Source organism: Rattus norvegicus, chromosome 7 (genome assembly GCF_021556685.1).
Source record: "Rattus norvegicus strain SHRSP/BbbUtx chromosome 7, alternate assembly SHRSP_T2T, whole genome shotgun sequence".
NCBI lineage: Eukaryota > Metazoa > Chordata > Mammalia > Rodentia > Muridae > Rattus > Rattus norvegicus.
In genome coordinates, this window is record NC_141540.1 from 138,530,735 (window position 1) to 138,558,455 (window position 27,721).

General features: G+C 54.1%; 2 protein-coding genes across 18 annotated transcripts in view; one reads left to right on the forward strand and one right to left on the reverse strand.

The window, feature by feature from the left end:
- Positions 1-2,692: 2,692 nt before the first annotated feature.
- Positions 2,693-10,534, forward strand: Slc48a1 (solute carrier family 48 member 1). Of its 2 annotated transcripts, NM_001127456.1 has the most exons (3): positions 2,747-2,930; positions 8,647-8,814; positions 9,337-10,534. In NM_001127456.1, the coding sequence occupies exons 1-3, from the start codon at positions 2,795-2,797 to the stop codon at positions 9,471-9,473; spliced, it is 441 nt and encodes a 146-aa protein (NP_001120928.1). In that variant the 5' UTR covers positions 2,747-2,794; the 3' UTR covers positions 9,474-10,534. The 2 variants fall into 2 exon arrangements, with proteins under 2 accessions (XP_087412878.1, NP_001120928.1); XM_087556752.1 differs by lacking the exon at positions 8,647-8,814 and having other exon boundaries at positions 2,693-2,930.
- Positions 10,535-11,426: 892 nt separating this feature from the next.
- Hdac7 (histone deacetylase 7) overlaps positions 11,427-27,721 on the reverse strand; it is a 38,102-nt gene continuing 21,807 nt past the window's right edge. For 3 of the 16 annotated variants that reach the window (XM_087559300.1, XM_087559297.1, XM_087559302.1), the window contains 20 exons: positions 27,214-27,339; positions 26,764-26,855; positions 26,437-26,547; positions 26,129-26,309; positions 25,743-25,939; positions 25,357-25,530; positions 24,216-24,417; positions 21,238-21,371; positions 20,985-21,105; positions 20,624-20,673; positions 19,225-19,332; positions 18,574-18,629; positions 18,370-18,457; positions 17,091-17,210; positions 16,803-16,900; positions 15,485-15,603; positions 14,728-14,861; positions 14,382-14,466; positions 12,650-12,785; positions 11,427-12,465 (listed from right to left, as the gene is read on the reverse strand). In XM_087559300.1, the coding sequence (XP_087415426.1) occupies positions 12,420-12,465; positions 12,650-12,785; positions 14,382-14,466; positions 14,728-14,861; positions 15,485-15,603; positions 16,803-16,900; positions 17,091-17,210; positions 18,370-18,457; positions 18,574-18,629; positions 19,225-19,332; positions 20,624-20,673; positions 20,985-21,105; positions 21,238-21,371; positions 24,216-24,417; positions 25,357-25,530; positions 25,743-25,939; positions 26,129-26,309; positions 26,437-26,547; positions 26,764-26,855; positions 27,214-27,339 (2,378 nt within the window). In that variant the 3' untranslated portion in view covers positions 11,427-12,419. 16 annotated transcript variants of the gene reach the window in all.

Here is a 27,721-nt window from a genome sequence, read left to right on the forward strand (position 1 = left end):
CCACACTGTAATTCTAACACTGAAGGCCAGGCTGGAGGACTTTCCTTTTCTTATCTTTTTTTTTTTAAAGATTTATTTATTTTTATCTTTATGTATGTGAGCACACTGTCACTGACACACCAGAAGAGGGCACTGGATCCCATTACAGATGGTTGTGAGCCACCATGTGGTTGCTGGGAATTGAACTCATGACCTCTAGAAGAGCAGCCAGCGCTCTTAACCCCCAGGCTGGAAGATCTTAGAAGCCAGCCTCTGCTGCACAGTGAGACTTCGTCTCAGAATTCCGAAGAACCCAATCCAGCCAATCACAGCAAACATTCACATTGGAAACCGTGAAAGTGGCACTGGAATTGATTTGGATTTTTCTTTTTTCTTTTTTCTTTTTTTCGGAGCTGGGGACCGAACCCAGGGCCTTGCGCTCGCTAGGCAAGCGCTCTACCGCTGAGCTAAATCCCCAACCCCTGATTTGGATATTCTTAAAGATGCCCCCACCCCACCCCCAGATTATTTTTGAAGTAAGATAAATGTGATTTACGTCACGTGCTTGGCAATTGAGCGTTCTGACTTAGACTGCTGTGTCTGAAATCCCCTTCGTTGGTATTTAATGCTCGCCTTAGACCTTCACAGTCATCTGTGCAACAGATGTGTACTAAGGCCGTTTGAATGCCTGACGCTCTGCTGGGTGTTGGTGTCCCCGAAACTGGAACCGCTGCTGCTCATGGAGTTGGTCCTCTAGAAGGGGGAATCGGGCAGTCTTCAAGATATCGGCATCTGGGTCCCTACAAGCTGTGAGTGCCTTACTTGATGAGTTTTGCTGAGCAAGGGAGGTAAGGGTCTGGAGTCTGGGAGGTGGGAGAAAAGGGGAGGAGCGGGAGGGAGGAATCTCAGCCAGTCTGGAAGCCTGCAAACAGCTGTCCCTTACAGCTTCCCTGGGGAGGCAGCCCTGGAGTCCTCTGACTTTCAGTGCAGTGACGTTTCTCTTTGGACCCTTGACCTACGGACTATCATGCATTTGTGTTGCTTCAGATTCAGTACTTGTTGCTGTACTGAAACACAGTTACTCACACTGTGGGGTCTGAGGGTGCGCGGAGATGGGGGTGGGGGTGGGGGGTAGCCAGAGGACTCTGGGTCATGGAGTGCAGAACCCTGCTTTGCTTTAACCTTCCGTGTCCACAGTCCATACTTATGAAGCTGAACTGGTGAAAGCTGGGCGGCTGTGTTGTGGCTGCACTGCAGAGGCTGGGGCAAGCTTGCCAGGGATTAGGCATGAGAGTTGTGGGAATGGAAGGCAGAAGAAGGTGCTGGAGGCTGGTGCTTCCGGCCAGGCTGGAGGCGCTCAGACACCGGGGCTTTGCAAAGGCTTGCGACCACTGGTGGAAGAGCAGGGTCCTGGGCTCATCCCCAGACCCCATCCATCTCTCTAGTGGGTCCTTGGCGGGCCTGAAAATACTGATCACTATTTGATTTAAGAAACTAAAATGGTGGCAAACATGTGGAGCCATCTTGGGCAATGTGTATAACTTCTGGGGAGGAAACCCGCTGGTTGGGAATACAGATAGAAAGTTTTTTTTTCTTTTTTCTTTTTCTTTTTCTTTTTTTGAGACAGGGGTTCTCTGTGTAGCCCTGGCTGCTTTCTGTAGACCAGGCTGGCCTCCAACTCACCAAGATCCACCTGCTTCTTTTTTTTTTTTTTTTTTTTCCGGAGCTGGGGACCTAACCGAGGGCCTTGCGCTTGCTAGGCAAGCGCTCTACCACTGAGCTAAATCCCCAACCCTGATCCACCTGCTTCTGCCTAGTGAGTGCTGGGATTAAAGGTGTGCACCACCATCACCCTCCTGGTAGAAAGATGATGTTAATTGTATGTTGTATTATTTTAGATTCTCATTTTTTATTTTATTTATTTAATTTCGGGGGGAATCAAGGAATCAAACTAGCTCCCCAGGTCTGCCATCTCCTTGCCTCAGCCACTTCCCAAACGCCAGGATTCCACGCGTGGGCCGTCATGCTCAGTTTTCGATTTTTTCCTTGTTTTGGTTTGTGACAGGGTCTCACTGTCTAGCTCTGGAGAGAGATCCTCTACCCCAACAGTGTAAAGGTATGCACCACCACACCTAAGGCTAGCTTCTATAGCCTTAACTAGTAATTTTGATGTGTTTGAGTTTCCTGTTCAAAATTTAATCCCAGAACTCAGAGGCAGAGGCAGGCGGGTCTCTATGAGTTCCAAGCCAGCCTGGTCTACATAGGGAATTCCAAGACAGTCAAGGCCGCATCTCAAAAAATTCAAAAGTATTTTTAAAGATTAAAAATTAAAAAGTGGTCATTGGGGCTGGAGAGATGGCCCAGCAGTTAAGAGCACTGGCTGCTCTTTTAGAGGTCGTGAATTCAATTCCCAGCAACCTCATGGTGGCTCATAACCATCTATAATGGGAATCCTATGCCCTCTTCTGGTGTGTCTGAAGAGAGTGACAGTGAACTCATATATAAAAATTTTTTTTCAAGTGATCATTGTAGCTGGCGCGGGTAAAAGACCGCCAAGGACCCAGTAGGTAGGTGGAGGTCTGGGGATGAACCCAGGACCCTGCCCTTCCACCAGGGGTCGCCGGCCTTTGCAAAGCCGCGTTGTCGGGAGCGGCCTCCGGCCGGGGAGGGCGCTGTGCCGGCGGCACCGGGGGCGGGCTGGGGGCGGAGCGCCGGGAGGCAGCGGCTCTGGCTCGGGCTCGGGCTGGGGCTGGGGCTTGGGCTCCAGCTCGGGCCCTGCACCTGTGAGTCGGTGGCGCTGCTCCTCCGCTGCCCCATGGCCCCGACCCGGCTGCAGCTCGGCGTCCGCGCCGCCTACTCGGGCTTCAGCTCGTTGGCCGGCTTCTCCATCTTCTTCGTCTGGACGGTGGTCTACCGACAACCGGGGACTGCGGCGATGGGGGGTCTCGCAGGTATCCCGGGGGGGGGGGCGCGGGGCGATCGGGGCGGGCTGCGCGCGGCGGTTGGGGTGGCGCTGCCCCGGGGACCGGAGCGTTGTTTACTCCAGAGAGACCAGAGACAGCGCAGGCCCGGGTTCCTGGGCAGTGCCCGGGCCTCTGGGACCTGGTGCCTTCTGAACGTGTCGGGACCTAGGGTGCCCACAGCCCGCCTCTGTGGTTCGCACAGCCCTGCGACTCCGGGGCTGTCGCGTTCCCGCACCCTGTGAATCTACCCTCCACCCGGTGGCCACTAAAGCGTCCTCTGCGCGCCCGTCCTCTGGCCACCCTCGCTCCCGCAACACACATACTATTTGTGCAGAATTACCGCATCTCTTCTAAGTGGGGTTCGTGGGGAAACCCATCAGCCAACCCCCTTCCAGCCCCAGAGCCCTCGGCCGAGACCAGGACACTGCTGTGGACCCTGTGTCACTGGACATTACCTTTACTCCCTTGTCCGTCTGCTCTGGTTGGAGCCAGTGGGAATCTGCTAATCCCTGAGGGATCAGGAGGTGGTGAAGGCCCAGCAGTGCGCTGTATCAAATGTGTAGTTTTGGTCATGCTGTTTAACCTCTCCTGTATGAAGGCCAAATATATTATCTGTACTTATTAGCATAATTTAATACTTGTCGCTGTGCTAAACAATCTACTCCCCTTACTTCATTCAATCCTTATGGTAATCCTCTGAAGTAACACCATTGTGCCCATTTTACAGTTAGAAAAATCGATCGAGGCTTAGGGTAAATAAATCATTTGTCTAGGGTTGCAACAGCCACGTGATGGCCCAGCCTGGAAAGCCTGGTGGACCCGATTTCTATCCCTAGAACTCAGAAGGAGGTTAGTGTACTAACCTGAATACTGGGAGAACTAACCCCACAGTACGATAGCCACATGAAGTAATATGTATGGGGAGAGTATGTGTGAGGAAAACATTTATAATGCAACGATCTTATTCCATGACTAAAATCCTTGGCCCAGAGATCTATAAATGGAATAAGTCAAAATAATTAATTCATGCTGGGCAGCAGTGGCCCAGGCCTTTAATCCCAGCACTTGGGAGGCAGAGGCAGGTGGATCTCTTGAGTTTAAAGGCAACCTAGTTTTACAGAGTGAGTTTCAGGACAGACGGGGCTACACAGAGAAACCGTGTCTCCAAAAAAAAAAACCCCAAAAAACAAAACCAAACAACAACAAAACAAATTCACTCATTGCCTCTGAGTGTACTGAGTGCCATCCTGAGGTGGAGAGGGTGCCAGAGGTGGGGTTTCTGCCTTATCAGAGGGCAAGCACAGTTTCTAAAACTAAGGCATGCCAAGCAAGGGCACTGTGGTCACCATGAAGGTTGGGTCTGATGCTCTGGCCGGGAGTTCTCAAGCCTGTATGGGGGGAACCACCTGTGGACTCCTGCCCCTCCTGGGATAGCTGGCACCACCGGCCTGTCTGGGCACAGAACCTTTCCCCTCTACTGACCTCTTCCACACTTCCTATTGGCCACCATGCTTCTGGGTTTGGAAGGCACTGACTTGGCCCATGGCTGGATGCTGAGGCTTGAGATAAGCTGTCTGGATGCTGGAGGGAGGGAAGGCTTTGCTGGGATCAGCTGACTGTGTTAAGAGTCAGACCTGTGGAAGGAGCTGCGTGAGGTGAGGCATGGCAGTGCCTGTTGGGAGGAGGAGAAGCCACTGACAGAGATGCCACTAACTGCCCTCTGGGCACGGTGCTGTGTGCTACTACTGTCCCCTCTCCTAAGCTACGTGTCTGGCTGCTTGTTGCCGGGAGGTGGTGGTCCACGAGGGAGGCAGAGGCAGGTGGGTCTCGAGTTCCAGGACAGCCAGGGCTATACAGACAAACCCTATCTCATCACAACAACTAAGACCTGAGGAAGGGTTCCAGCCACCACAGGGCCTCCCTCTGACCCATTCTCTGCTTGTTCGTTCCTCGATGCCTTTGCCTGACCTGAGGCAGGCTAGCCGGGAAGCTGCCTTCAGAGACAGGCGCTTGGCCGCAGCTAGCTGCGACATGGACACACATCTCCCAGGTAGTCTGGGCGCTGGCAATCAGAGGTGGTTTCGAGGAGCCGAAACTGCTCGGTGGAGGTGGCTGGTGGGCACTCTTTCCCGACCCATGGGTTGCGACAGGGGGTCCACGGGCAGTCACCCTCCTTCCTCTTTTGGGGTGGAATGTCAGCAGGTTTTCTGACTTGCAAGCACTCCACTTCTGACTCAGCATTTTGCAGCCCAGAAATTGCTGAGTCACAGGGTCCATCCTAGTGGGTTTTGCCTGTGTTGGTCAACTGTGGCTGTTGGACATGCTGGCTTCTGGAACAGGGTTCGTATGAGTGTCTGGGGGTGGGGACCCACTCTTATCCTGGCAGGAATCTGGGAGGAAGTGACTTTGCAAAAAGGCAGTGGCCTGAAAAAGCATGGGTTAGATGGAGAGGCATCATCGGACCCCCGCCCCCCGCCACGCTTCTTTCTCCCTTCCCTCCCCAGACCCCCTCCAGCTCTGCACTGAGAGCCCTAGGTAACATGCCTACTCTGTGTCTAGAAACCATGGAAAGTGCTTACCCCCCACATCCAAACAGCTCCGTATTCTTCACAATCGAGCTTTGATGGAGAGGCACTCTGGGACCCTGGGTCTCTTCTGTCCTCAGGGCAGAGCGACAGACCTAAGGCATGTCCTGAGACTCATATGCCAAATGCCTATATTTGCTCTTGGGCTCCCTTGGGTGCCTCCTAGCTCCTCATCCAGTCTAGCAGCTGAAAGTGCTTTCCCTTACCAGTCCTGTGAACCCAGAGCCTAGGCAAGTCTAGCCTTAGAGAAGGCAGAGGGGAGCCAGGATGAGATCTAGCTTGCTTCTGCAGCCATTGGTGCTGGGGACTTGTCCACTGTCCATACACTTTATGCAGACCATGCATGCACCTTGGAGCCCTTGAGTATCTCAGGAAAGGGAACAGAGAAAGGCAGGGTATAGCTGCTTCCCACAAGAGTATAGAAGGGGACCGGGGAGGGACACTTCCTCCGTGACCACTTGTGGAGGACGTATCTCTCCAAGGAGGGCCCAGGGGGGGACAAGGCCTGAGTACAGGGCTGGAGGTGGGTTCAGGGGCATCTGAGCCACCCTCTTCCTTTTCCTCCTGCTCTCAGTACTTCTGGGCCTATGTGGAGGTGAGAGTTTGGGGGAACCCCTGGATCGTGCTGGTGGTCTGAGGTGACTTCCTAGTCTTTACACTTCCTAGTTTAGCGTTTTTTCTAACCCCGAAATTGCTTGGCCACAGAGGAACTGCTCTGACTTCCTTTCCCCTCCTAAGCTGGATTCCAGAATCTTTAAGTGGGGAAGGATCTTAGAACTCAGTTATTCTACCCGCTGTGTGAGGAGAGAGGACAAGTCTCTGGAAGGAACTGGACTGTCCCCAAATGAAATGCTCAGTGACAAAAGCCCACGTGCTCAGGGGTGGAGCTCAGGGGTGGAGCTCACTGGTAAAGCAAGCTCTGTGTGCAGAGTCCTGGGTTTAATCCTTAGCACCCCTAAGGAGAGAAGCCAACCGACTCCCTGCCTGTGAAAACTTGAGGAGGGACAGGGAGACTTCTGTGGAAGTTGCTGGAATAAAATACAGACCATGGAGGGTGAAGGAGAGATTAGGGTTCTGGCTTCCTCTGGCCTGCTATGGCTTCTTACCAAGACAGATGGAGGCATGTCTGTCTTCCTCCACCCAGAGCTCCCGGGTGATGGGAACCCATCCCAAGGAGGAAGGCTGAGGGCCAGTCCGGGCTGAACCGAGAGGATGGGTGATGGGGGCGTCAGACTAGCAGTGTAGGTAGGTGGTTGGTGGGCTCGTGCCCACGCAGGAGAAACCCAGGATTCCCTGCTTATCCAGACTGGCAGGACCCCAGGGCTCCCTCCTTTTTACGCCTGTAAATTGGCCGCACCAAGGACAGAAAACCGGTGCCTCGGCCCTAAGGTTCCTGGTTTCTGTTATCTGTCCCTGCTTTGTTTTTGCCCCAGTGCGATAATTAAGCTGGTCCCTTGCCACCCGCATCTCCACGCCTCCTACCCTAACAGAGGTTTAAAACATTTTAGGCGTGTCAAGAGCAGAGACGGTTTAACAAATGCCTGGGCTCATTCCCCAGCCTATGAAATAAGATGCTTGGTGGCCGTCCAAGGGTCCCTGTGCCTCCCTCGGTCCCTGCTACACACCCTCCTTCCCAGCCAGATAGATGTCTGTCCCTCTGTTTGAGAGGTCACAGCACTTGTGCTATGCCTCTGATGATCTGAAAAGGCTCCCCCCTTCTGGATGGGGGAGGCTGAGGGGCCTCCTGCCTGCAACATATGGCTGTACTGAGAGCTTACAGCTGGCTGGCTCTCTTCCTTTATTCTTCCTTTGCTTGGCCCCACTGCCCTGCTCCAAGGCCTTGCCAATGGGATTGGCATTTGCTTCACTCTTTGAGCGGCACCCGCAGGCACTGCCTGGCACGGAGGTTTGCATTGTAGACTATTGTTATGGATGGAGAGCAGCTGGCATCCTAGAAGTGCCCACTAGGCCCAGAGGGCATGCCCAGAAGACTCGGGGATGTTAGGCTGCCCTTTACCACACACTGGAAGAATGGTAGGAGACCTAGCCCAAAGCAAATAGACCACTTGGGTGGTGGGTGGCCCTGGGGGGCCTCAGGACAGGGGTCCTTTTTTATTTTTATTTTTTTGCAGGACCAGTATAGAGTTTAGTTGTTGAGCTGAGAAGAGCCCTGGTGCCCAAAAGTTCAGCTGCAGGCTCCAGGGCCCAGAGGGTGTGGTCCGTAGGGAGCAGGCGGAGGTAGAGTGTAGGAGAGGGCCTGCTTCGCCACCTCTATGGCTTCGGATAGGCATCAGGAAGTCTGTATGTAAAGTTCTCAGAGTGAAACTCCAAACAAATCCTGTTTAGGGGGATTTTTTCTGTGGACATGTGCGTATTAGAAACTAAAACGGATACCCTTTTACGCATTTAGAAGAAATATTTAACCATAGTTTGGTTTTATTTGTTTTTGGATTTTGAAGACAGGCCTCTCTGTGTAGTCCTGGATGTCCTAGAACTTGCTCTGTAGACCAGGCTGGCCTCGAATCCTAAGATCCACCCTCCTCTGCCTCCCGAGGGCTGGGATTAAAGGTGTGAGCCACCGCTGCCTGGCTGACACAGTATTTCCAAGTTGGATGCAGTGGCCCACGCTTTTAATCTGAGCATTTGGGAGGCAGAGGCAGGCGGATCTCTGAAATTGAGGTCAGCCTGGTCTACAGAGCAAGTTCCAGGACAGCCAGAGCTACAAAGAGAAATCCTGTCTGGAAAAAAACAGAACGAAGAAAGAAAGACCCCGTTTCTCTCAAAAGAAGTGGAGGTTGGGGTGGGGAGGGGAGGAGGAAGAGAAAGAACAAAGAGGCATCGAAAATAGAATAAGAGAGAACATCGTGGTTTTGTTTTCCATGTCTCTTTAATGCTGGGCATTCTGGAAAGCAGCAAGAGTCTCACGCCCCCACGTTCAAGTGGTGACGTCACACCTCACAGATACACATCACGGTCACGAGGGCCAGCCCTGACGTCACTGGGCAGGTAGATTTGGCCCTAGCGGACCTCATAGGCCCTAGATTGGTGCCACTGGGCTAGATGCCAAGTGACACGGCAGGCAGGTGCCTGGGTCCTGCTGACTGAGTCTGTCCCCGCAGGTGTCCTGGCCCTGTGGGTCTTGGTGACTCACGTGATGTACATGCAGGATTACTGGAGGACCTGGCTCAGAGGCCTACGTGGCTTCTTCTTCGTGGGTGCTCTCTTCTCCGCAGTCTCCTTTTCCGCCTTCTGCACCTTCCTGACGTTGGCCATCACCCAGCACCAGAGTGAGGACCGTCCGGGGAAAGGAGGAAGGGAGAGGGCCTAACAACTTAGCTATTCTAGGGACTGGACGGATTGCTTGACCTTCCCTGCTGGGCTTCCCCCTGATGGGGGGAATGGGAGCCCCCATCTCCTCAGGGGCAGGAAGTGTTGGGTCCTTTCATCTCTGCCTAGCTTCAGGAGGGCAGCGCCCCCTGCTGGTAGTGGTGGTGGTAAGAACTATCAGAGGCTGTCTCCTGTGTGATGACGGTTGGAAGGGGGCCTGGGTGTGTGCCACAGAAGCACAGTGTGGGTGGTACAGACCTGCTGCTCAACTCTGACCTCCTTTCATGACCTCAGCTTTGTGACCAAACACGCAGTGTTACTCTAAGCCCGCAGTACACGCCCGCCTGCCTCTCGATGGCATTGGTTCAGAGGTCAGGGGGCTGGAAGGATATGCAGTGGCAAGAAGGGGGTCCTGCCCTGGTGGTTGGCTGTGGTACTATGGGCAGATCTCTCAAGTTACCGTCTGGCTCTTTCCCCTGCAGGTTTCAAAGACCCGAACAGCTACTACCTCTCCTGTGTCTGGAGTTTCATTTCCTTCAAGTGGGCCTTTCTACTCAGCCTCTACGCCCACCGCTACCGGGCTGACTTCGCTGACATCAGCATCCTCAGTGATTTCTAACCCAGGGAATGAGGTCACCACGGCCTGGGGGCCCTCAGGAGCTGGACTCAGTTTCTGAGTCATTAAGGGAGCTCGCCCCAACCCCTGGGGACTCCAGAACCATGGCAGAGTATATGGGTCAGTTCGGTTTCCCAGAAATCTGTCTGGTCCCCTTTGGGGGAAGACATAGAGCTGTTAAAGAGGAACTGCCAATATGCCCATTAGCCTGGCTACAGGGCAGCTTAGACCTTTCCAAATGGATCTATTTTCTTAGCACTCTGAGGGATCTTTGTAAGCAAGGCCATGACAATGAATTCAATGGGTAGGCTTGGATCTGTGGCCAGTGGCAGGGGCTGGGACAGGTTTCCTTGCTACCCCAGACTTCATTGAAGCTGTGTGTGTGGAGGCATCAAAGGTCTGGTCAGGTGAGGGACTTCTAGCAGAGATCTCCATCCCAGCTCCCTCACCCTGTTGTCCTCAAGGGTCGGGCAGCTAAGTCCATTGGTCCTTAGGGAAGTGGCAGTTGGCTCTCCCCTGATCAGCATAGTTGAACAGGAGCCAGTGTCTGTCCCTTCTACCTTCCCATCCAGAGTTTGTTTCCCATGAGGGTGCTAGTGCCAGTCAACCATTCCCGTGTGTCACATGTGCACATATGACCACGTACACCAGAGCAGGACCCCTCAGATGAGGCTAGACTTTGAGGACCACAGGAAACACACCCCTGCACCTAGAAGGGCTTTGGAATAGGGGGCAACCTGGTGGGGGCCTCCCCATCTGTACTGAGGCCCCAGCCTTACATCTCCTCTACCCCTGACTGCACAAAACAACCCTGACCGTGAGGACCTTCTCCCTGCACCAGACCCCACCTTTGACCTTTAACCTTCTCTCTCCCCCGAAGGAGCTCTTCTGAGTGGACATGGGCCCAAGGCCTTACCTAAGTGGAGAGGGAGGGCAGGGCTGCTACATGTCTCCTTCTATGGTAGGTCACCATTTTGCACATCTACTATCCCACCTGGGCACTGTCCCCAGCTCTCTGCCTTACCTGTGTCACTAACGGAAATACAGCGGCCATTTTAACCAGCCTCAGGGTGTTTCATTGGGGGTGGGGGTCTTGAGAGGGGACAAGAGTGGGCAAGATGGGGGGGGTGCTCTAGCTATCTGATCATCTCCCTAAGTTTGCGGCTACTGGGCAGCCCCTCCCCCATCTCTGGTCCCTCTTGGTATGTGGAGACTATCTCAGGTCCCCTTTGCTCTCTGAGCTTTGCTCAGCCAGGGTTAGGATGCCCACAGACCCACCATCCCTGCAAATTCCATCCCCACACTCTAAGCCAAGACAGACAGAAAAGGGAATCTTCTTGTTTTCCACCCCAGCCAGATTGCTTGGGGCTCCAAGGTACCTGGTGACCAGGATGTGCAGATTCAGAACCAGAAAGATAGAAGCTAGCACCTCCCTCCGAGGCTGGGTACACTTGTCCTGGCCTATGTCTTGCCTCACCTGTCCTTCACAGCATATGCCCAAAATGTCATTCAGAGCGGGAAGGGACAAGGAATGGTGTCTCCTTCTAGAGCTTCCTACTGGTAGACGCCCCTACCGATACAGGAGGCTAAGACTTCACTGATCTCCCGGCTAGGACTTAAGCCCAGGTGTGTCTGCTTCATGACCTTGTGGGGGTGTCTTGGCAAACTGAGTCTGAGAACTTGATCCCAAATCGCACGGGGCCCAATGTGTAGGGCTCAGCCCGAGGCCATCTCCTTTTTCTCTTGGGTTGGCAAGCATATATTTGGAGTGGTTTCTTCCCGCATGAGGTAGCCATGGAAGGACAAGGGACTAGACAGTCCTAGTTAGGCCCTGACTTGTCCATTTTCCCAGTCCATCGCAGGGTGCTGGGTGAACACCCACCCACTGACGATGTCCAATTCAGGACCAACATCTGGGAGGCGTTCTCACAAGGACTTTAACACAAATAAAGCATATATTGTTTGGAAGGTTTTTTTTTCACTTTTTTTTTCTTTTTTACAAAAACATGCATACATACACAAGGTATGGTGGGGTTGGGGGAAGACGCGCACACATACACACTCTTGCACGCACGCACGCACTCATGCACACACATACACAAAAATACTCTTTCTTGGTCCCAGGCCTAGACCTCAAAAGCCTTGAAGACTTCTGGGGTGGCCTCCCCTCCCCCATGTCTGTCTACTCTCCCACCTTCCTATCCCTCAGCCAAGCTAGTCCTGTGTGGGGCAGCAGTCAGAGCTGAGGGGTGGGGGAACCCCAGAAACAGAAGGCTCATACTGGGGGCGGTGACCAGGCATCCCTGGGATTGTGTTGTGCTTTTGAAGGGAGATGAAGGTTTGGCACCATTGGGTAGGAGACACAGGACTCAAGAGAGCACCTGTCTGCTGCACCGGGCACTGAGATGGTCCACAGAGGGTGGCTTCTGGCGGGACAGTGACTGTATGGGAGGCTTGCAGGTGATTACTCACAGGGAGAGAGCAGCTCAGAATGGCTCTCAGAGCCCAGTGCTACCCGAAAGGCATCTGAGGAAGCAGGCGAGAGGAAACTCTCGGCTCCTCCTATTCCTCCAGCCCTTCAGAACCTGGGAAAGGCCACCCCGGCTGAGGCCACATTAAGAATAGTGGTTATGGATGGGCCCACTTGAGCCAGTCCCCCTCTGTGCCGTCCTGAGGGATGGAGGCCACAGCTAGGGGCCTGGACACCAGAAGGCCTAATCTGTTCTGGAAGAGCCCAGCTGGACCCTGGTGCCCAGCCTGCCTCCTCCCAGAGTCCTCCCTCACCCCCATCCCAGACCCAGTGGTCTTCTCAAGTTCCCTGGGATAGCCGTCAGGGTAGGCTGTGCTCTGGACCTGACTACCTGCCCAGGGGATCTCTGAAGACCCAGGAGCAGGGTTGACAACAGTGATGAGGAGAGCCACATCTGCAGGCTGATCTGTTCTGAGACCCTAGAGGTTCATGGGTTCTTCCTCTTCCATCAGCTCCTTCGAGGGCCTGGGAGTGGGACAAGGGTGGGATGTTGGGGGAGCCACAGGTCTGTGGACAGGCCCTGGTGGGGTTACCGTCCTAGTTCTGCTGTAAAGGCCTGAGACAGATTAGCTGCATGAGCGTCTGAGGTCCTCAAGATGGGAGGATCCAAGGAGATCAGAAAGCCATTGGCCTGGGGATCTGGCATTACCTGTCTTCAGCCAGGATGCCAACGGAAAGGGATGCCAGTGCAGTCACGGCCTCCACTTCTGCATCAGCTCCCGGCACCCTGGGCAGCCAGGGGTCTGGACAGGAGGCCAAGCGCTGCATGCAGCCCCAGTATTTCCCTAGGACAAGAAGCTGGGTCAGTTGGGGAAGACGAACTGAGTTATGTCCCAGACCAATACCAAAACTGGGGGACTCGGGCCCAGAGCCCAAGAATAGTGGCCACATCATCAGCTTGGGGGGGGGGGTCAGCCTTGCTCCTGCCCTCACGTCTCCAGCAAAGCACCCTCTCACAACTCACCCTTTCCCTAGAGCCCTGAGCAACAGAGCAGACTCAATATGGCTAAGAGGCCAGCTCCACAGATAACTAAAACCCTCTCCCACCCTCCTTAGCTAAAATTCCACTCTAGAGGGCTGGGGAGATGGCTGAGCAGTTAAGAGCGCTGGCCGCTCTTCCAGGGGACCTGGGTTTGACTCTCAGCAGCGACTTGGTAGATTACAACTCTATCAGACGCTGGTCCCAGAGATCTGATGCCCTCTTCTGGCCGATAAGGGTATGGCGCACACACATGGTGCGCAGACAAAATACCCGTACGCATAAAAAATAATTTAAAAAGATAAAGAAAACAAGGTATGGTGGCACACATGTTTAATCCCAGCACTCGGGAGGCTGAGGGAGTTCAAGGCCATGGTCTACAGAGTGAGCCCCAGGACAGCCAGGGATACAGAGAAAGACCCTGTCTCCAAAAAGCCAAAAATAAGGGGTCACTCCATAGGTGTGTGGATCCCAAAAGCACCAGTAGGGTCACTTGTCCTACATCCCGGCTTATGTCAAGGTTTGCTCATAAGCCTGTGTCTTAGCTCCTCAAAGCATAGCCCCCCCCCCCCCCACATGTGGCCTCCACACTGCCCAGCCTACCCCTAGGAGCCAGGCATGCTAACAACTGCCTGCAGTTCCAGCAGGCAGAAGCTGAGGTAGGAGGGTCACACGCTGGAAGACAGCCCAGAGACCGGGTATCAAACCAAACCAAACAACTAAGGAGCTGGGGCTGTAGCCCGGCAGGAGGGTAAATGCCTAGAGAGTCCCCGGTTCAATCCCCGGTGCTGAAAATGGGGGTAAGAGAACCAGGACGCAGAGAAGGGGCAAGCATCCTAACAGCCACCTCTGGTCCGTGGGATATGCATCATCCTGCTATTTTGACACAATGAGAAACATAGACCAGCTCAGGGCAGAACCTGGCCCACAAGAGGTTCCACAGTCAGCTCTATCTGCGGTTCTCTGTCTGGCTCCCCAACCAAGCCCCGGATATCTTCCAAGTGGTTATAGTCTGAGACCCAGGTAGGTCCTTCACACAGTTCTCCAGTCCCTGTGACCAGCACTGAAGAGGTTAAACGGAGCCTTTTTTGGCGAGCAAGGCCTGAGGGCTGCTGTCAGCCCCCCTGATCCAAGACTATAGCCAGAGATGAGAGACCAGTCCTTGCCACAGGAGGCTGCTGTTTTGTTCATGGTGCGTCCAGCCGGAGGGCTAAGTTATTCAGTCATGGGGATATGCCCCCCATTATTCCTGAGGTGGTGGTACCTAGGAATCCTGTTCGACACTGTCAGTGTGCATCTGACCTCGCTGGCACGAGAATCTCTGAGACCCTTGCCCCAGGATGGTAGGCCCTCGAGGCTCTCCCAAGTTTGGACCCAGCAAGTGTCCCAGGGAAAAACTCACTGTGCACCCTGACCACGGCTTCCAGAGAGCGGATGGCATTGAGGTTGGGTTTCTGTTTCCAGCTTTCTTGTGAAAGGGGATCCACCTGCAGAAACATTCCATCAGGCACCCCGACTCAGCTTGCACAAACAGGCATGACCTGTTGGCTTGCTCTACGAGGTCAGAGGACACCCGCCCTAGAGCTGACCTGGCGAGGTTCCCACTGTCCCACCTACCAAACACTACCAAAAGAGGACAGTCCTATCCCTATCCCTTCCCATCTTGTCTACCCTGTTGTCCCACAGCTGTGAGAGCCAGGCTCATTTGCACCGTTGAAATGTAACTAGCTGGGGGACAGGGGGTTTACCTTGTTGCCCAGAAGAGCTGCCACACAGGCCTCAGAGGCATCACAGATGGCTGTGAGGTCATGGCCGCCCTCCAAGGCCAACACCACCGCACCTCCTGCCAAGCTCATCAGCTGCTGTGTCATGTACCCAAAGCCTAGACGGTTGAGGTGAGGGAGAGTAGGGGGCTGGAGGAGAGGCGGACCCATTTCCCACCTCTACCATTTCCCTTTTGCAACTTCCTTTATGGACAGTGTCTCAAAGACTAGATCCCCATGCCAAACCCATCCGTATGCTTCATCCTATGCTTTGAGCAGCTCAGGATCTTCCATGCAAGGTCCCACAGCCAGAAGGCGGCAGGGCTGAGACTTGAATCCCAGCATCACCGCCGTCAGCCCAAGTCTCTCTCACTGGACCCACAACTACCTCTTTGTCCCCAGGCCCTGGGGCATGGTGGACTGCACCAACAGATCCATTCTGGGAACAACGTCAATCTTCTAACTTCCTCCCTCGGAAGCTCAGTCTGGAGACTGGGCTTCTACCACTGGGCTTCCATCTGGCAGACCTAAGTCTCCAGGGGTCTGACCTATGACCTGATTCTGAGAAGCAGGTCTGGGCCATGAGGCTGTGGTAGCCTCCAGCACTGCTCCATACCTTACAACATGTAGCCCCGGACCTCGGCCACTGCCTCCTGCCCCTTGCATTTTGGCAGTGCATTCCTGTCCCCCACCCGGCCTGGTTTATCCCTCACAATTGCCCCACAGCTGAGGCCCCCCTTACATTTGGCAGAAACATGGTAGCCGCCCAGCGGGGCTGGATGACCCTCTGCAGCGTCAAACCCAGCGGACACCAGGACCAGGTCTGGAGCAAACTCGCGGGCAATGGGCATCACCACTATCCTAAAGTTGCAGGGAGAGGCGTCATCAACCCGGCCCAACCCATGGTGCAGGCTAGCCCATGCTAGCCCCTCCTGCCAACTTTGCTGAGGACTCCGGCCCGTAGGACACCAAGAAGCACAGTGTCTCTGATTTCCTTCACCCTGCCTGTGGCTCTGCTTCCCCAGCCTTGGACTCAGCCATACGGAGAATTTAACCAGCAACAGGCAGGACGAAGCAGAGACATCAAGGACAAAGAAGTGTGGTTGCAAGCACAGTGTGTGCTTCGCACAGCCAGCTACACGGACAGGGCCTGCTCTGTTCACTCAGCCCTGGGGACTGAAAACAGCCAGCACTTTGGCTGGAACTGAGCACACAGTAGAGCTGTCCTGGGCAACTTGCTGCCTGAGAGCAATCAAGGGGGACTAGACCCTCTGGTCTGGAGCTGCCAAACTCTATCCTTCCTCTTCCTCCCTGTCTGCCCCTGACCCCAACACTGGTGTCCATTTTGTCATTTAAGCCCAGCACAGATGCCATGAAGTCCCACTCGGGGCTCCTGCAGAGTTAATGTTCACGGAGAGAACCTCCAGAAAAGGACTAACATCTAATTCTAGGGTTCCGCTTTCCTAAACAGATGCGGGGACCTGGGGTGAAGGAGACAAGGGCTCCTTTCGAGAGCTCAAAGCTCTTTCCAGGGCAGTTTCCTAAAGTAAACCCATCCTCCATGTGGACAGCATTGGAGGACATCAAGTGTCTGCTCTCGCCGGTGACCCATCGGCTCCAGGCAGCCCTCTTTGACTAAATGTGGCAGTTGTGATCTGCACAAAGGTCCTCAAGACGTATGACTCTGACTCTCTCGTTCTTGTCCCTCCAAACACACACCTTTTGGCTGTTGTTTTTGGTTTTGTATTTTTGTTTTCTTTGTTTTTCAAGACAGGGTTTCTGGGTGTCACCCTGGCTATCTGGAAATGCATTATGTAGACAAGCTGGTCACAAACTCAGCGATCTGCCTGCCTCTGCCTCCCTTGGATTACCGGCATGTGCCACCATGTTTGACTGTGTCCCCCTACCCCCTTTTTTTAAATTGGAGCTTGCCTATAATGTCTAGTAACCAAACGGGAACAGGCTGGCAACCCAGCTGATCGCTTCCAACGGAGGGCTGTGGGAAAGGGAGGAGAGGTAGTCTTGCTGGACTGGCTTCCTCTAGACCCCAGAGGACTTACCTGAAAGCAGCCAGGTACTCAGGATCCCCCATGGGTGGATCCAAGCCCCCAGCCCAAGCCACATTGACGTTGAAGCCCTCGCCACTGCCGGTTCCCACCTAGAAAATGGGACGCAAGGCAGACGTGAGGAGGACGGAGTCCCAAGCTCATCTAACTTCTTCACTTTCCAGATAGGGAGGCTGGGGCTCAGAAAGGAGATGCCACTTGCTCAGGGTCACACAGGACGGGCAGAGAGAGTCCAGGGTGAAAGTCAATGGACCGGAAGATACGGACACAACAGGCACTTACCTCATCCACGGCCCCACTGCCCGGGAAGAAGTTGCCATCGTCATGGCGATGAAGGGATATGTAGAGCACCCTGGGGTCCTGATAGAAAGTCTGCTGTGTGCCGTTGCCATGGTGAACATCCTGTACAGTACAGAGGGCAGTGGGGAAGGGTAAATCCAGAAGCAGAAAGATGAAGGTAAGGCCATGCTGGAAGGATTTCAAGGTCAGTAACCACGCTGAGCACTGAGACTCTAGACTGGTGGGGTCAGGAAACTACAGTGTCTGGGCTCACATGACTTGAGTTGCCCCAGGTAATGTCCGGCAGTGGTTCCCCCATCTACATATGGAACGATACTTCCTATCCTGTGACAGGGTCTCACTACGTAGGCTGGCCAGGGACTCACCATGTAGACCAGAGTGGCCTGGACTCATTATGTAGACCAGGCTGGATTTGAGCTCACAGAGACCCACCTGTCTGACTCCAAGGTACTGGGAATTAAAGGCTTGTGCGAACATACCTAGCAAAGACACTCTCTCTCCATAGGCGTGTGTATATGTGCGTGTATGGGGAGGGGGCGGCGGTATAAATTACCTCTGTATGGACACAGTCTTCTCACTGGGTCTTGCACAGACATGAGGCAGTGATCAAGCTTAAAGGGACCCAGACGCAGTCCTTTAGGAAGTACTGGGTGCTGCCTGCCCTCAACTCAGCAGACCACACATAGGTCCAAAAGTGAAAAACCCCCCTAGGGCTCTCAGCATCTATTTATAAATGTCCCTTTCACATCTGTCCGTGCAGATGACACCCAGCTTGGTGGTTAGAGCCATGGGCCCCAGAGCTAAATGACCAGCCCTCCCATCTTGGGTCTCCCATCTCACGAGGTGAGTGACTAGTTGCCGTAGCGATCTCTGTAGGTGCGTTCCTCATCTGTGAAATGGGCTACAGTCAGGGCTGTGAATGGGCTACTGTTGGTGTCTGGATGTGACTGATGACCTACTGGTCTTAGATATTACTGCGGGGCCTACTCTGTGGAGGGGAAATGGCTTGCCCTACCCAAAAGAAGCCAACAGAGGTTAAAGACAGTAAACGAACTCCCACCCCCCACAGGAGTGTACAGTGCACACACCTGCCTCCCGGCAGTTCTATGATTTGGGTGCTGCGTTCACCCAGATTTTAGTAAGGCAGAGGCTAATGCCAAACTCAGACATGCAGCCACATCGTCAATGGCAGGCTCAGGGTTCTGCAGGGTTCTCAGGGTTCATCAAGTTTGGCTCTGATGTTAGAGCAGCCAGGACCTACCCAGTCGACAATGAGGATCTTGCTGGCTTTGCCGTGTTGCTGCAGCTGTCGGCAGGCGATGGCCACAGAGTTGAAGAAGCAAAAGCCCCTGGAGGAAGGAGAGAGGGTCCTGCCAGCCCATCCTCCTGCTACTCCGCCTCCAGGAGGGCTTCGGAGGGCTGCCTCCACCTCACGCCACATAGGTCCACCCCGCTAATGGCTTACATGGCTGTAGAATGATCTGCATGGTGTCCTGGAGGCCGCACCACAGCAAAGCCATTCTGAAAGGGGAGGAGAAGCATTTATCAGTTCAGTAGCCGTCTCTCAGTCCTCATCTGCCCGAGAGCCTGCTTTCCATCCCAGCGGCCTTCTCTAAGGATTAAAAGGCAGGGGTGGGGCAGCAGCGTGCACCATTGAGACATCCAGACCTCTCCTCCACACTGCTGTCATCACTTATGGGCTGCACTTGAGCACAGCACCCCTCCCTGGTAGCTCCTGGCTGTCATCACAGTGACACCTATTAACTACTAGAGAAAACCACGTGCCTGGTCCTGTGCCCAGTACATCACTGATACTCCATTTGCTCCTCGCGGCATCCCTAGAGCACAAGACATCATCACCCTCCCCAGTTGACAGACAAGAAAGCAAAGCTTAGTGAATTAAACAACCCAAGTTCTGTGGCTGTACGCGGTAGGGCTGGGATTTTCAAATCAGGATGACCAACTGCCTTACCTTGCTTCCAGCCCCGATTTCCCTTTCAAAACCCAGAGGCAACACCCACAAGCAATGGGAAGTCGAACGCTTGGAGTGTGGACTCACTTCCATCACCCCGGCACCAACGATTTAGCTTACCGGCCTTTCATCTAAAGTTCTTACCTTTAGCTCTCGGGAAGCGACTTTGAAGGCAAGGTCGGTGACGCTGCCTGCAGCCCAGCGGGCTGCATTGGAGGAATGCAGCTCATTCCAGATGGTGTCAGTATCTACCTGTGGGGGCCAGGGTCAGGACTGCATCATCCTGTGCTTTCCGTAGGTGCCGGGGTCCAGTGAGGCAGTACCCACCCCATGGCCAGGACCCCAGGGGCAGGGAGCTGGGCAGACAAAGCTGCCTCCCCAGTGCCCCACCGCCCAAAGGCAAGGCCTCCTGTGTCCCCCAGTCCCGGGAGAACTTCTTCCCAGTGTAAGTCCCAGCACCAGCTCGTGTGTGGCCAGCACTCTGCCTCCCCAGTCAGGGGAGGGGGCATGGCGTTACCTGGGCGGGATTGGGGTTTGGGCCGGGAGGGGTTTTAAGCCCCAGCTGACTCTGCTGACCCTGCGGGACGGTCGGAGCTGGAGGGGCCGTCTGCACCACTGTCTTCCACACGGGGCCCCTAGCCCAGGCTGGGAGGCCCCCCAAACCCAGTCCCTGGGCCTCAAGGCTAGGGAGGGGCCGGGGGGCATGATGGGGAGATGGGAAGGGCGAGGCGGACGGAGAGAGGCGAGGAAGGCAGAAAGAGTCGCAAGAGGCTGGAGAGAGAGAGAGAGAAAGGACAGAAAGGGAGAGGAGGGAGGAGAAAACAGAAGCAACAACAGTTGGAAAAACCAGAAAGTGGCAAGAAATGGGGAGTTGTGAACAGGGCACTGGCTGGCTCCCCAACAGTCCCCTTAACAGCTCCCGCTTGCTCTCCTGGGCTCGGCCTCCACCTCACTGCCACACACCTAGCCTGGCACCACAACGACGGGAGAGCCATGTCAGAGGCAGCAGAAAGACCCCCCAGCAGGCGATGCGGAGGCAAGCAAAGCTAGAGGGTTGGAAATCCGTGTCCTGGATCGGGAGGTCCTACACCTCTAAGTACATGGGAGGTACCCCACAGCTCCACACGAGGTCTGGAGGTCGAGTAAGGCACACCTCGAGTCTCTGAGAGAGGCCCACTCCTGGGCAGGCAGAGCTGCCAACTCTGAGAGCCAGTGTGGAATGGCCAATGCTTGACCCCTGGGGTCTATCAAAGGGGCAGTGTCTAGCCTCAGTATGACCCTACCTCGAGCCTCACTCAACACCTACCAAATACTTTCTAACTGAGAGGCCCTGGGCTCCACACTCATGGGACACTTATGGTACTGGGACACACCTATCACAAGGTGCTTCCAGATAGAAGACCAGAAAGGGAAAGGCCCTGCCTTCCCGACTCTGGCAGAACCACAAGTTTCAGGTGGCAGAGGGGTGGCAATGGGCCGAGAGAACCGAACGAAGGCTGAAAGGCCTTGGCAATGCCCACTCGAGATCTCTAGGCATACTTACCCCAACCCCGCCACAGGGTAGCATCACAAACGTCCGCTGGGCCAGGAGTCCTGTGGGGAAAAGCCCAGGTCACGTGAGTAAGGAACACGGATGCTCTAAGATAAATAGCTATGCAGGGAGAGGCAGTACGGGGAGATGTGGAGGTGGAGGTGGGCAACGGGGACGGGGAGGACTATGGAGGTATGGACCGCGGACGGGTGATGACAGGGGGTACGGGGATTGCGGGCAAGGGGATACGGCAACCGGCATGGGAATATCCAGGAAGCTGAAGGGGTTCAGCTGGGCCAAGAGCACACAAGTGGGAGAGATGGGCAAGTTTGGGGCGACTCAGGGTCAGATGTCATCTGTCTCCCTTCCCTACCTGTAAGCTTCCCGTTATCCAGTTTGAGGCGGCTGAGTGGGTTTGTGCCGTAGAGGAGCACGTGCCTTTCAGAGTGGACTGACTGCAGCTCTTCTAGGGAAGCCTTTCGGCCTCGGAGACACTGAGAAAGGGCCCACAGAGCTCCTAAGGCTTGCTCACCCATGCCCAGGCCACCACCAGATCGCCCACTCTCCCATCCCTTGCTGGCCCTAAGGCGTCCCACAGCCTATTTTGCATAGTCCCACCTCCTCACCTCACACTGGCTGCGGAGACCCCGTTCCTGCAGCCGGGACCAGATGCTCTGGATGCGGCCTGCGTGCTCGGGATGCTTGCTGTTGTCTCCACAGGAACATTGGTGTTTCAGCATCACCGAGTCATAGACCAGCCCTGCAAGAAGCAGACGCCAGGGCTGGAACGCCAGGGAGACCTCCCCGGTGGCTACAGATGGAGACCAGCCCACAGCCGGGGAGCCAGACATGCGTACCTCCTTTGCTGCCTTTTCCAGGCGCGTGAACGTCTGCGTTTCCTTTCCAACCCTTCTGTGAAGAGCTATGTTTCCCTATGCACAGGCCTAAATGCTTCTGATAACCTGATATCCACACCAGGCCAGTGCCTGCCGCACGGCCGCTGCACATTGCCTTCTGGGTACTCTTACTCCTCACAAGGCCCAATGCACCTCCTATGCCTTTGAGAGTTCATGCCCTAAACCCAGAGAGACTTAACACAGGACATCTCTGTAGTGGGTTGGCCTGCTTACCTCAAAGAGAGCTCACTTATAAGACACTGAGGGACCCCGCCCCCCAGTTAATTCTGATTGGTAAATAAAGACGTCAGCAGCCAATAGCTGGGGAGAAGAGACAAAGAGTTTTCGTGGGCTTTGAGAGATTGCTAGGAGCAGCCTCGGAAGAAGACCGCACAGGAGGGGTAAGGAGAGTCACCATAGGGTGAGGGCCAAGGAAATGTGGCCCAGAGGGCTACCCAACTGGGTTAAGAGTAGTAACTCGGAGTTATCGGTAGGAAAATGGATTCTAACAACATGGATACTCAGTTATTGTGCTGACTAAGACATATTAAAATATAAAGGCTGTGTCTGTGTCTTTCATCCGGGAACATAGATGGCCAAAGGCGGGGAGAAACCCCCGCATTGGGAATTTTAAATATTTATTACTACACATCTCCCTCTGGGTGTCACAAAGCCAGGGGCTCCCAACACGGAGAGAAAAAACAATTCCAGGGCAACCTAAAGACTGGGAGAAGGAATCCCACAGTCGCTGGCCACGTGGTCAGTCTCCCAAATGCACTGGAAAACACTCAGAAAACTATTTTACCTTGAAAACAATATGCAAACAGCATGAAAACGATTTGCATAGCATCCACATCGTATTAGGTATTAAAAGCAAAACAGACATGATTTAAATATGTGGGAAGATATGCATAGGTTAAACGCAAGCACTGTGGTGCTTTACATGGGGAATTTGAGCATCTGTGGTTTTCATAGGTTTACAAGATTGTGTTGAGGTCCCAGAATTAACCCTTTGGGGTACTTAGGAACTGTATTTCAGTCTGCCCCAAGGGAAGTCTCCAGAACCCGACCTTATACACACACATTGCTGCTGGAAGGGTCTGTGTCTATGGAGAGAAGAGACATAGGTGGGATTGAGTTTTCGTCTCAGAGACTTTCAGAATGCTCACACTGTTTGACCCAGAAATTCTACTCCTTAAGTGACCCGGGAGAGATAACCCCAGGCCAAAGTAAAAACTTAAAGACCGAGTGTGGTGGTTCACACCTTTGATCCCAGCACTTGGGAGGGAAAGGTGGGTGGATCACAGGCTCGAAAGTTGCAGGCCAGCCAGGACCTCATAATGAGAGTCTATCTCAAAAACAAATGAAAAAAATTAAAACTAAAGCCTAGTGAGTCATGCCTTGGATCACAGCACTCCAGAAGCAGAGGCAAACTCTGTGAGTTTGAAGCCACCCTGGTCTACAGAGGGAGTTCTAAGGACAGCCAGGGCTACATAGAAAAAGCCTGTCTTGTTAAGCCAAAACAACAACAACAACAACAGAAAAAAAAACCTAAAAAACCAAACAAACAAAACCAAGAAAAACTAATAACAACAAAGAACAAAAACAAGAGAAAGAAATTAAAATTAAAACCAAAAATGTTTAAACACCCAACTATTAGGGTGTTTAAGAATTAAAGTTAGGGGTTGGGGATTTAGCTCAGCGGTAGAGCGCTTGCCTAGCGAGCGCAAGGCCCTGGGTTCGGTCCCCAGCTCCAAAAAAAAAAAAAAAAAAAAAAAGAAAAGAAAAGAAAGAAGAAAAAAAAAAGAATTAAAGTTAATACTGAGTTGGGCGTGGTGACTTTATCCCCGTGACCCTAGCACTTGGGAATCTATGAGAAAAACGGCTACAAGTTCAAAGCTGGCCTGGGAGGGCTGGCCTGTCTTAAAAAGCTAAACTTAAAAAAAAAAAAGAAGAAGAAGAAAAGATAAAATTCGAGAATCTCGGTTTTAAGGGTTCAAGAATTTTTGTAGTAAGATGCCGTCTGATAAGACAGAGGACACAGCTGGTAATAGCAGCCTGGAGACCAAACAGTTGCCCAGCGTAAACAATACTCTAAGTCTGATTCCTAGCACTATTAAAAAAAAAATTAAATCAATCGAAAAAAATTCAGTCCAGCCGGGTGCAAAATACAGCTTCCTGTCTGTGACGTTAGGCCGGCACGATGGCTAGCTAAAACCGAGAAAGAAGTACAGAGTTTAGGGCAGTGAGATACTTGGTGGTTCCCTTATTCTTTTATTATTTATAATATAATATTTATTATATTATTATTAATTATTATTATTTTCTTGTATTTCTCCAATGTTTGACATACTCTTGAGCTCCTCTGACAAGCACAGCAGTAGTAAGTAACGTTCTTGGTTTTTCTTGGCTTTTGCTTTTGTGTTTGCTTTTGTTTTAAAAGGGCTGGTCGCGGTGGGGGACTCAAATTCCTATCCTGGCCCCGACTGCCCGCTTTGTCCTTTAACGAAAAGCTAGTCACTGTCAACTTAGGTTTCTTAAATCCTGATGGATCTGCAGGCTTCATGGGCCCCATAGAGTTCAAACAAGATGGAATTCATGCTCTGCGGCCCCTGGAACTGTCCCGAAAGGCAGTTCACAGACATGGACTCCAGCCCCGGTCACCTCCTTCTCTTTCTGCCTCCCTCGAAGTCCCCCTCTGGTCTTACCTGTGGCAGGTGCCTCTGAGCTGTTGAGGACTTGGGTCTGACAGGTGGGCTCTGGGCTCAGCAGGGAGACAGGTGCGGCTGGGGAAGACTGGGTTCTGGACAGGGGCCGGTGTCCAATCTGGGCCAGAGGTAGCAGCACAGAGTCCCCGGGGCCTCCCTGGGAGAGCCGCCCAGCAAGATGCTGCTGCTCCCAGAGTGGCACCTGAAGGAAACATGACCACAGGCTCCATTTTCTCAGATTTGGCCACCTGCTTTTACCCAAGGTGTAGGGACCCTCGGATAGACTCCTTTTCTAGAGAAATTCCAGAAGTGAGTTCTTTGACCTTCCTGAAGCCTCGTACTCAGACTGAGGCTCCGACCTCACAAGAACTTCTTGGGCCCAGAGTCTACTGTCAGAGATCACCTCTTATAGGACTATGCCACTAACCACAAGCGACTGCCTGAGACGCTAAATGCGTGCGCAGACGGTCACCACCGAGTGCTGCCGCTGGTGGAATCCCATTGCATTTCCCAATTCATAGAGTCCCAAGCCTCTATGAATTTGCAAGGGGGAATCAAGTCACACAATATGATTAGGTAAGTCTTCACTGAAAAGGTATGCTATCCTTGTAAAAGGGACCTTTGAGAAGAGGCCTGTTACAGATGCTCCTTCCTTCACAGCCCCCAGAACATATCCCCTCCCCCGCCCAACACACACCTCGCTTTCACCCTTTCAGTCTTCAGAGCTTCAAGGTGACCACTATCTGCCTTTCAAGGCATCTTTCGTGTCTAGCTCTGCTGCAGTGGTCGGGCAAATGAACACTGCCTCGACCCCCATACTATTAATCTAAGGCAAGGGACCTGCTGCTCTCCCACGTCTTGCCCCAGCGACCTTTGGATACAAGAGAGCCAGCTGCAGAAAGAAGTGTGAAGACGGAGTATGTGTGGTTTGTGAAAGGCCAAGAAGCAGGTACAGGGTCTACTTGAGAAAACAGGCGGGCTGCTGGAGTACAGGCCTATGCATGCTCGCACGTGCACGCGCGCATGCGCATCAGCATCTTGGCGTGGGTCTTGATTTCCTATCCCCTTTCCTTCCCCATCCTATGCCAAGCCCCAAGCCTTCTGACTGAACACTCTTCAGGGTCTTTGGGCACAGCCATACCTGTTGGTGTTGCTGCAGAGAAACGGCCCCTCTGCCCTCAGGCGGCCCACGGCCTGACTCCCTATGTTCCAGGCCATCATTCGCCATAGGTCCCACTCCCCCACCATCTGTCTCTAGGTCCTCAGCCGAGGGTATCTGCCGCAGTCGGGGCTTCTCACTGGGCTTGGCAGGCCTCTGGGGAGGGGAGATGGCTGTCTGAGAAGGGGGATAGAGAGGAGTGTGGGTGGCAGATAGAGGGTTGGAAAAGGCTACATTCACCTCGCTAGGTCTCTGGCAGCCATTTCTCTAGCCCTCCAGGCCCTTCTTCTGCCTAAGTACTCTTCTTTCAGTCCACAGGGGGCTCAGTTAGGCATGCCTTAGCGCCACCCAGATCCGGTTCCCCTCACCTTGATCAGCTGGACATGAGGTTTGAGCCGATCCTGGCGGGGCTGGAGGGGGCCCAGCAGAGGGGAGGCAGTGGCGCTGGGGGGCAGGGGCTCTGAGCGGGTCCGGTTAAGTGGCCGATGGAGGCCTGACCCAGAGAGCCGCTCGGTGGTCAGTAAGGGCTGGGCAAAGTGGAAGGGCAAGGGCCCGAGCCCGGGCACTGGAAAGAATGAAATAGATGTAAGGAAGGAACCCTGGGAGCCACGGAAGGAGACAGGGCATCAAGTGGAGGCAAGACTTGGCAAGGAGATATAGACAGTGAGGGATTGGAAGATGGGGTTTTCCCAGAGCTCGGCCCTTTGTGGGGTGCATAAATCCTGCCCATTCTGAGAGAAGCAGCAAGACTCACCAGTCCACAGTGGGGCATGAGAGACTGAGGGATCCAGCAGGAGAATGGGCTGCAGGCGAGAGGGTAAGGTGCCCCCAGCCTCTGGCTCCAAACCATGGTGCAGGAAGAGGGGAGCATGGGGGTTCCCTAGGACAGGACCCCGAGGGCCCAAAGTTGAATGGGTCCTGCGGTCACCATCAGCCTGAAAGAAAGGTAAAGTCAGAGTTGGAGAGGATTCCGGGAGAGGAAGATGAAGGTGAGGTAACAGGACACAGGCAGGAAAGAGGCCAAGAAGCACGGAGCGGGGGCAGGGTGCCCCAGCCACTCACCCTGGCAGGGGCAGGCAGCCCCAGTGTGATTGCGGGCAGCAAGGACACTGTCGGCAAAGCGAACGGGGCCAAAGAAGTCTCCTGCAGCCGCAGCCGCTGGCCCAAGAGCGCCTGCCATGGGGAGCAGGGTGACGGGTCACCAGTCCTGGAACTCTACCTCTGGTATGCCGTCCCCAGAACACCCAAGAGGTCCTGCTAGAGACTGTCCAGCCCCTGAAGCCTCAGGCCAGCCAGGCCACTTGCGGGGGGGGGGGGGGTTGGGGGCGGGGGAGGGAGGCTGAGACTCAGAACTGCCCCAAGAGAGCCCAGTGCCCAACAAGGCCTTACCTCTGAGCCCAGGGCAGGGTTAGGGCCATGCTCGCTGTCATTGGGGGAGCTGCACCCTGACGCAGGTGTGCTGCTACTACTGGGGGAGGAATCTGAGGGCAGAGGAAAAAGGAAGGCACGGTCAGGGGTCAGGAATGGCCGGCCCTGGGCAGGACTCCGAGTTACAGCTCCTTTCCTTCTGTGTGTATTACTGCCTTCTTTCTGGGGGTCTAGAAAGCTGCGGACCAGCACAGCACCTCTGCGAAGTCATTTCATGCAGCTCTCACTTCCCCAGCAAATGTTAACTCTGGAGACTCCGCAGGGTTAGGTTTTCGCCTCAACTCGCCCTCCCGCAAACAGGTGTGTGAGACGCCCCAGGTACAAAGTCAGCAATCCCACGTGGGAGGAACCCGGCCAGAAGAAGGGACCACAGCGTGGAGGGGACTCCTGAGCCCCTCGCTGGGCTCTTACCTCCAAGAGTCTCAGCAGGCCTCCTCCGAAGACTGGGTGGGGCGCTCTCCTTCCTGAGCAGGGGATTCTTACGCCTCTCCAGGGATTTCTTGGGTTTGTAGCGCAGCTTCAGGTTCGGCTCAGACACTTCGGGGGAGGGGGAGAGAGTGCGGAGCGCGGGGGGGGGGGGGGGAGGAGGATGCGGGGGGGGGGGGGAGGGACTAGTGTCACTCTGACGATAGGCCAGCCACCCTTCTCTACCTCTCCCTCTACTCTCTCTTTCCGTTTTTGAGGCAGTCTCACGATGTAGACCAGGATGACCTCAAACTCACAGAGCTCCACCTGCCTCTGCCTACTGAGTGCTGCACTACCATGCCGGGCCTCTTCTGTGCCCTTTAACACCCTTTCTCTATGGGTTAGAGAGAGAAAAGGCAAAGCCAGTGTGTGTGTGTGTGTGTGTGTGTGTGTGTGTGTGTGTGTGTGTGTGTGTGTGTAACAAGCAGTGTGCCAACTGTCCCAAACCCCCAAC

Excerpts from the sequence above, each read along its gene's own strand:
- Slc48a1 (NM_001127456.1), top strand. The coding sequence starts at position 2,795 with ATGGCCCCGACCCGGCTGCAGCTCGGCGTCCGCGCCGCCTACTCGGGC. Across the intron at positions 2,931-8,646 it reads GGCGATGGGGGGTCTCGCAG|GTGTCCTGGCCCTGTGGGTC; the intron begins GTATCCCGGGGG and ends CTGTCCCCGCAG. Across the intron at positions 8,815-9,336 it reads GGCCATCACCCAGCACCAGA|GTTTCAAAGACCCGAACAGC; the intron begins GTGAGGACCGTC and ends TTTCCCCTGCAG.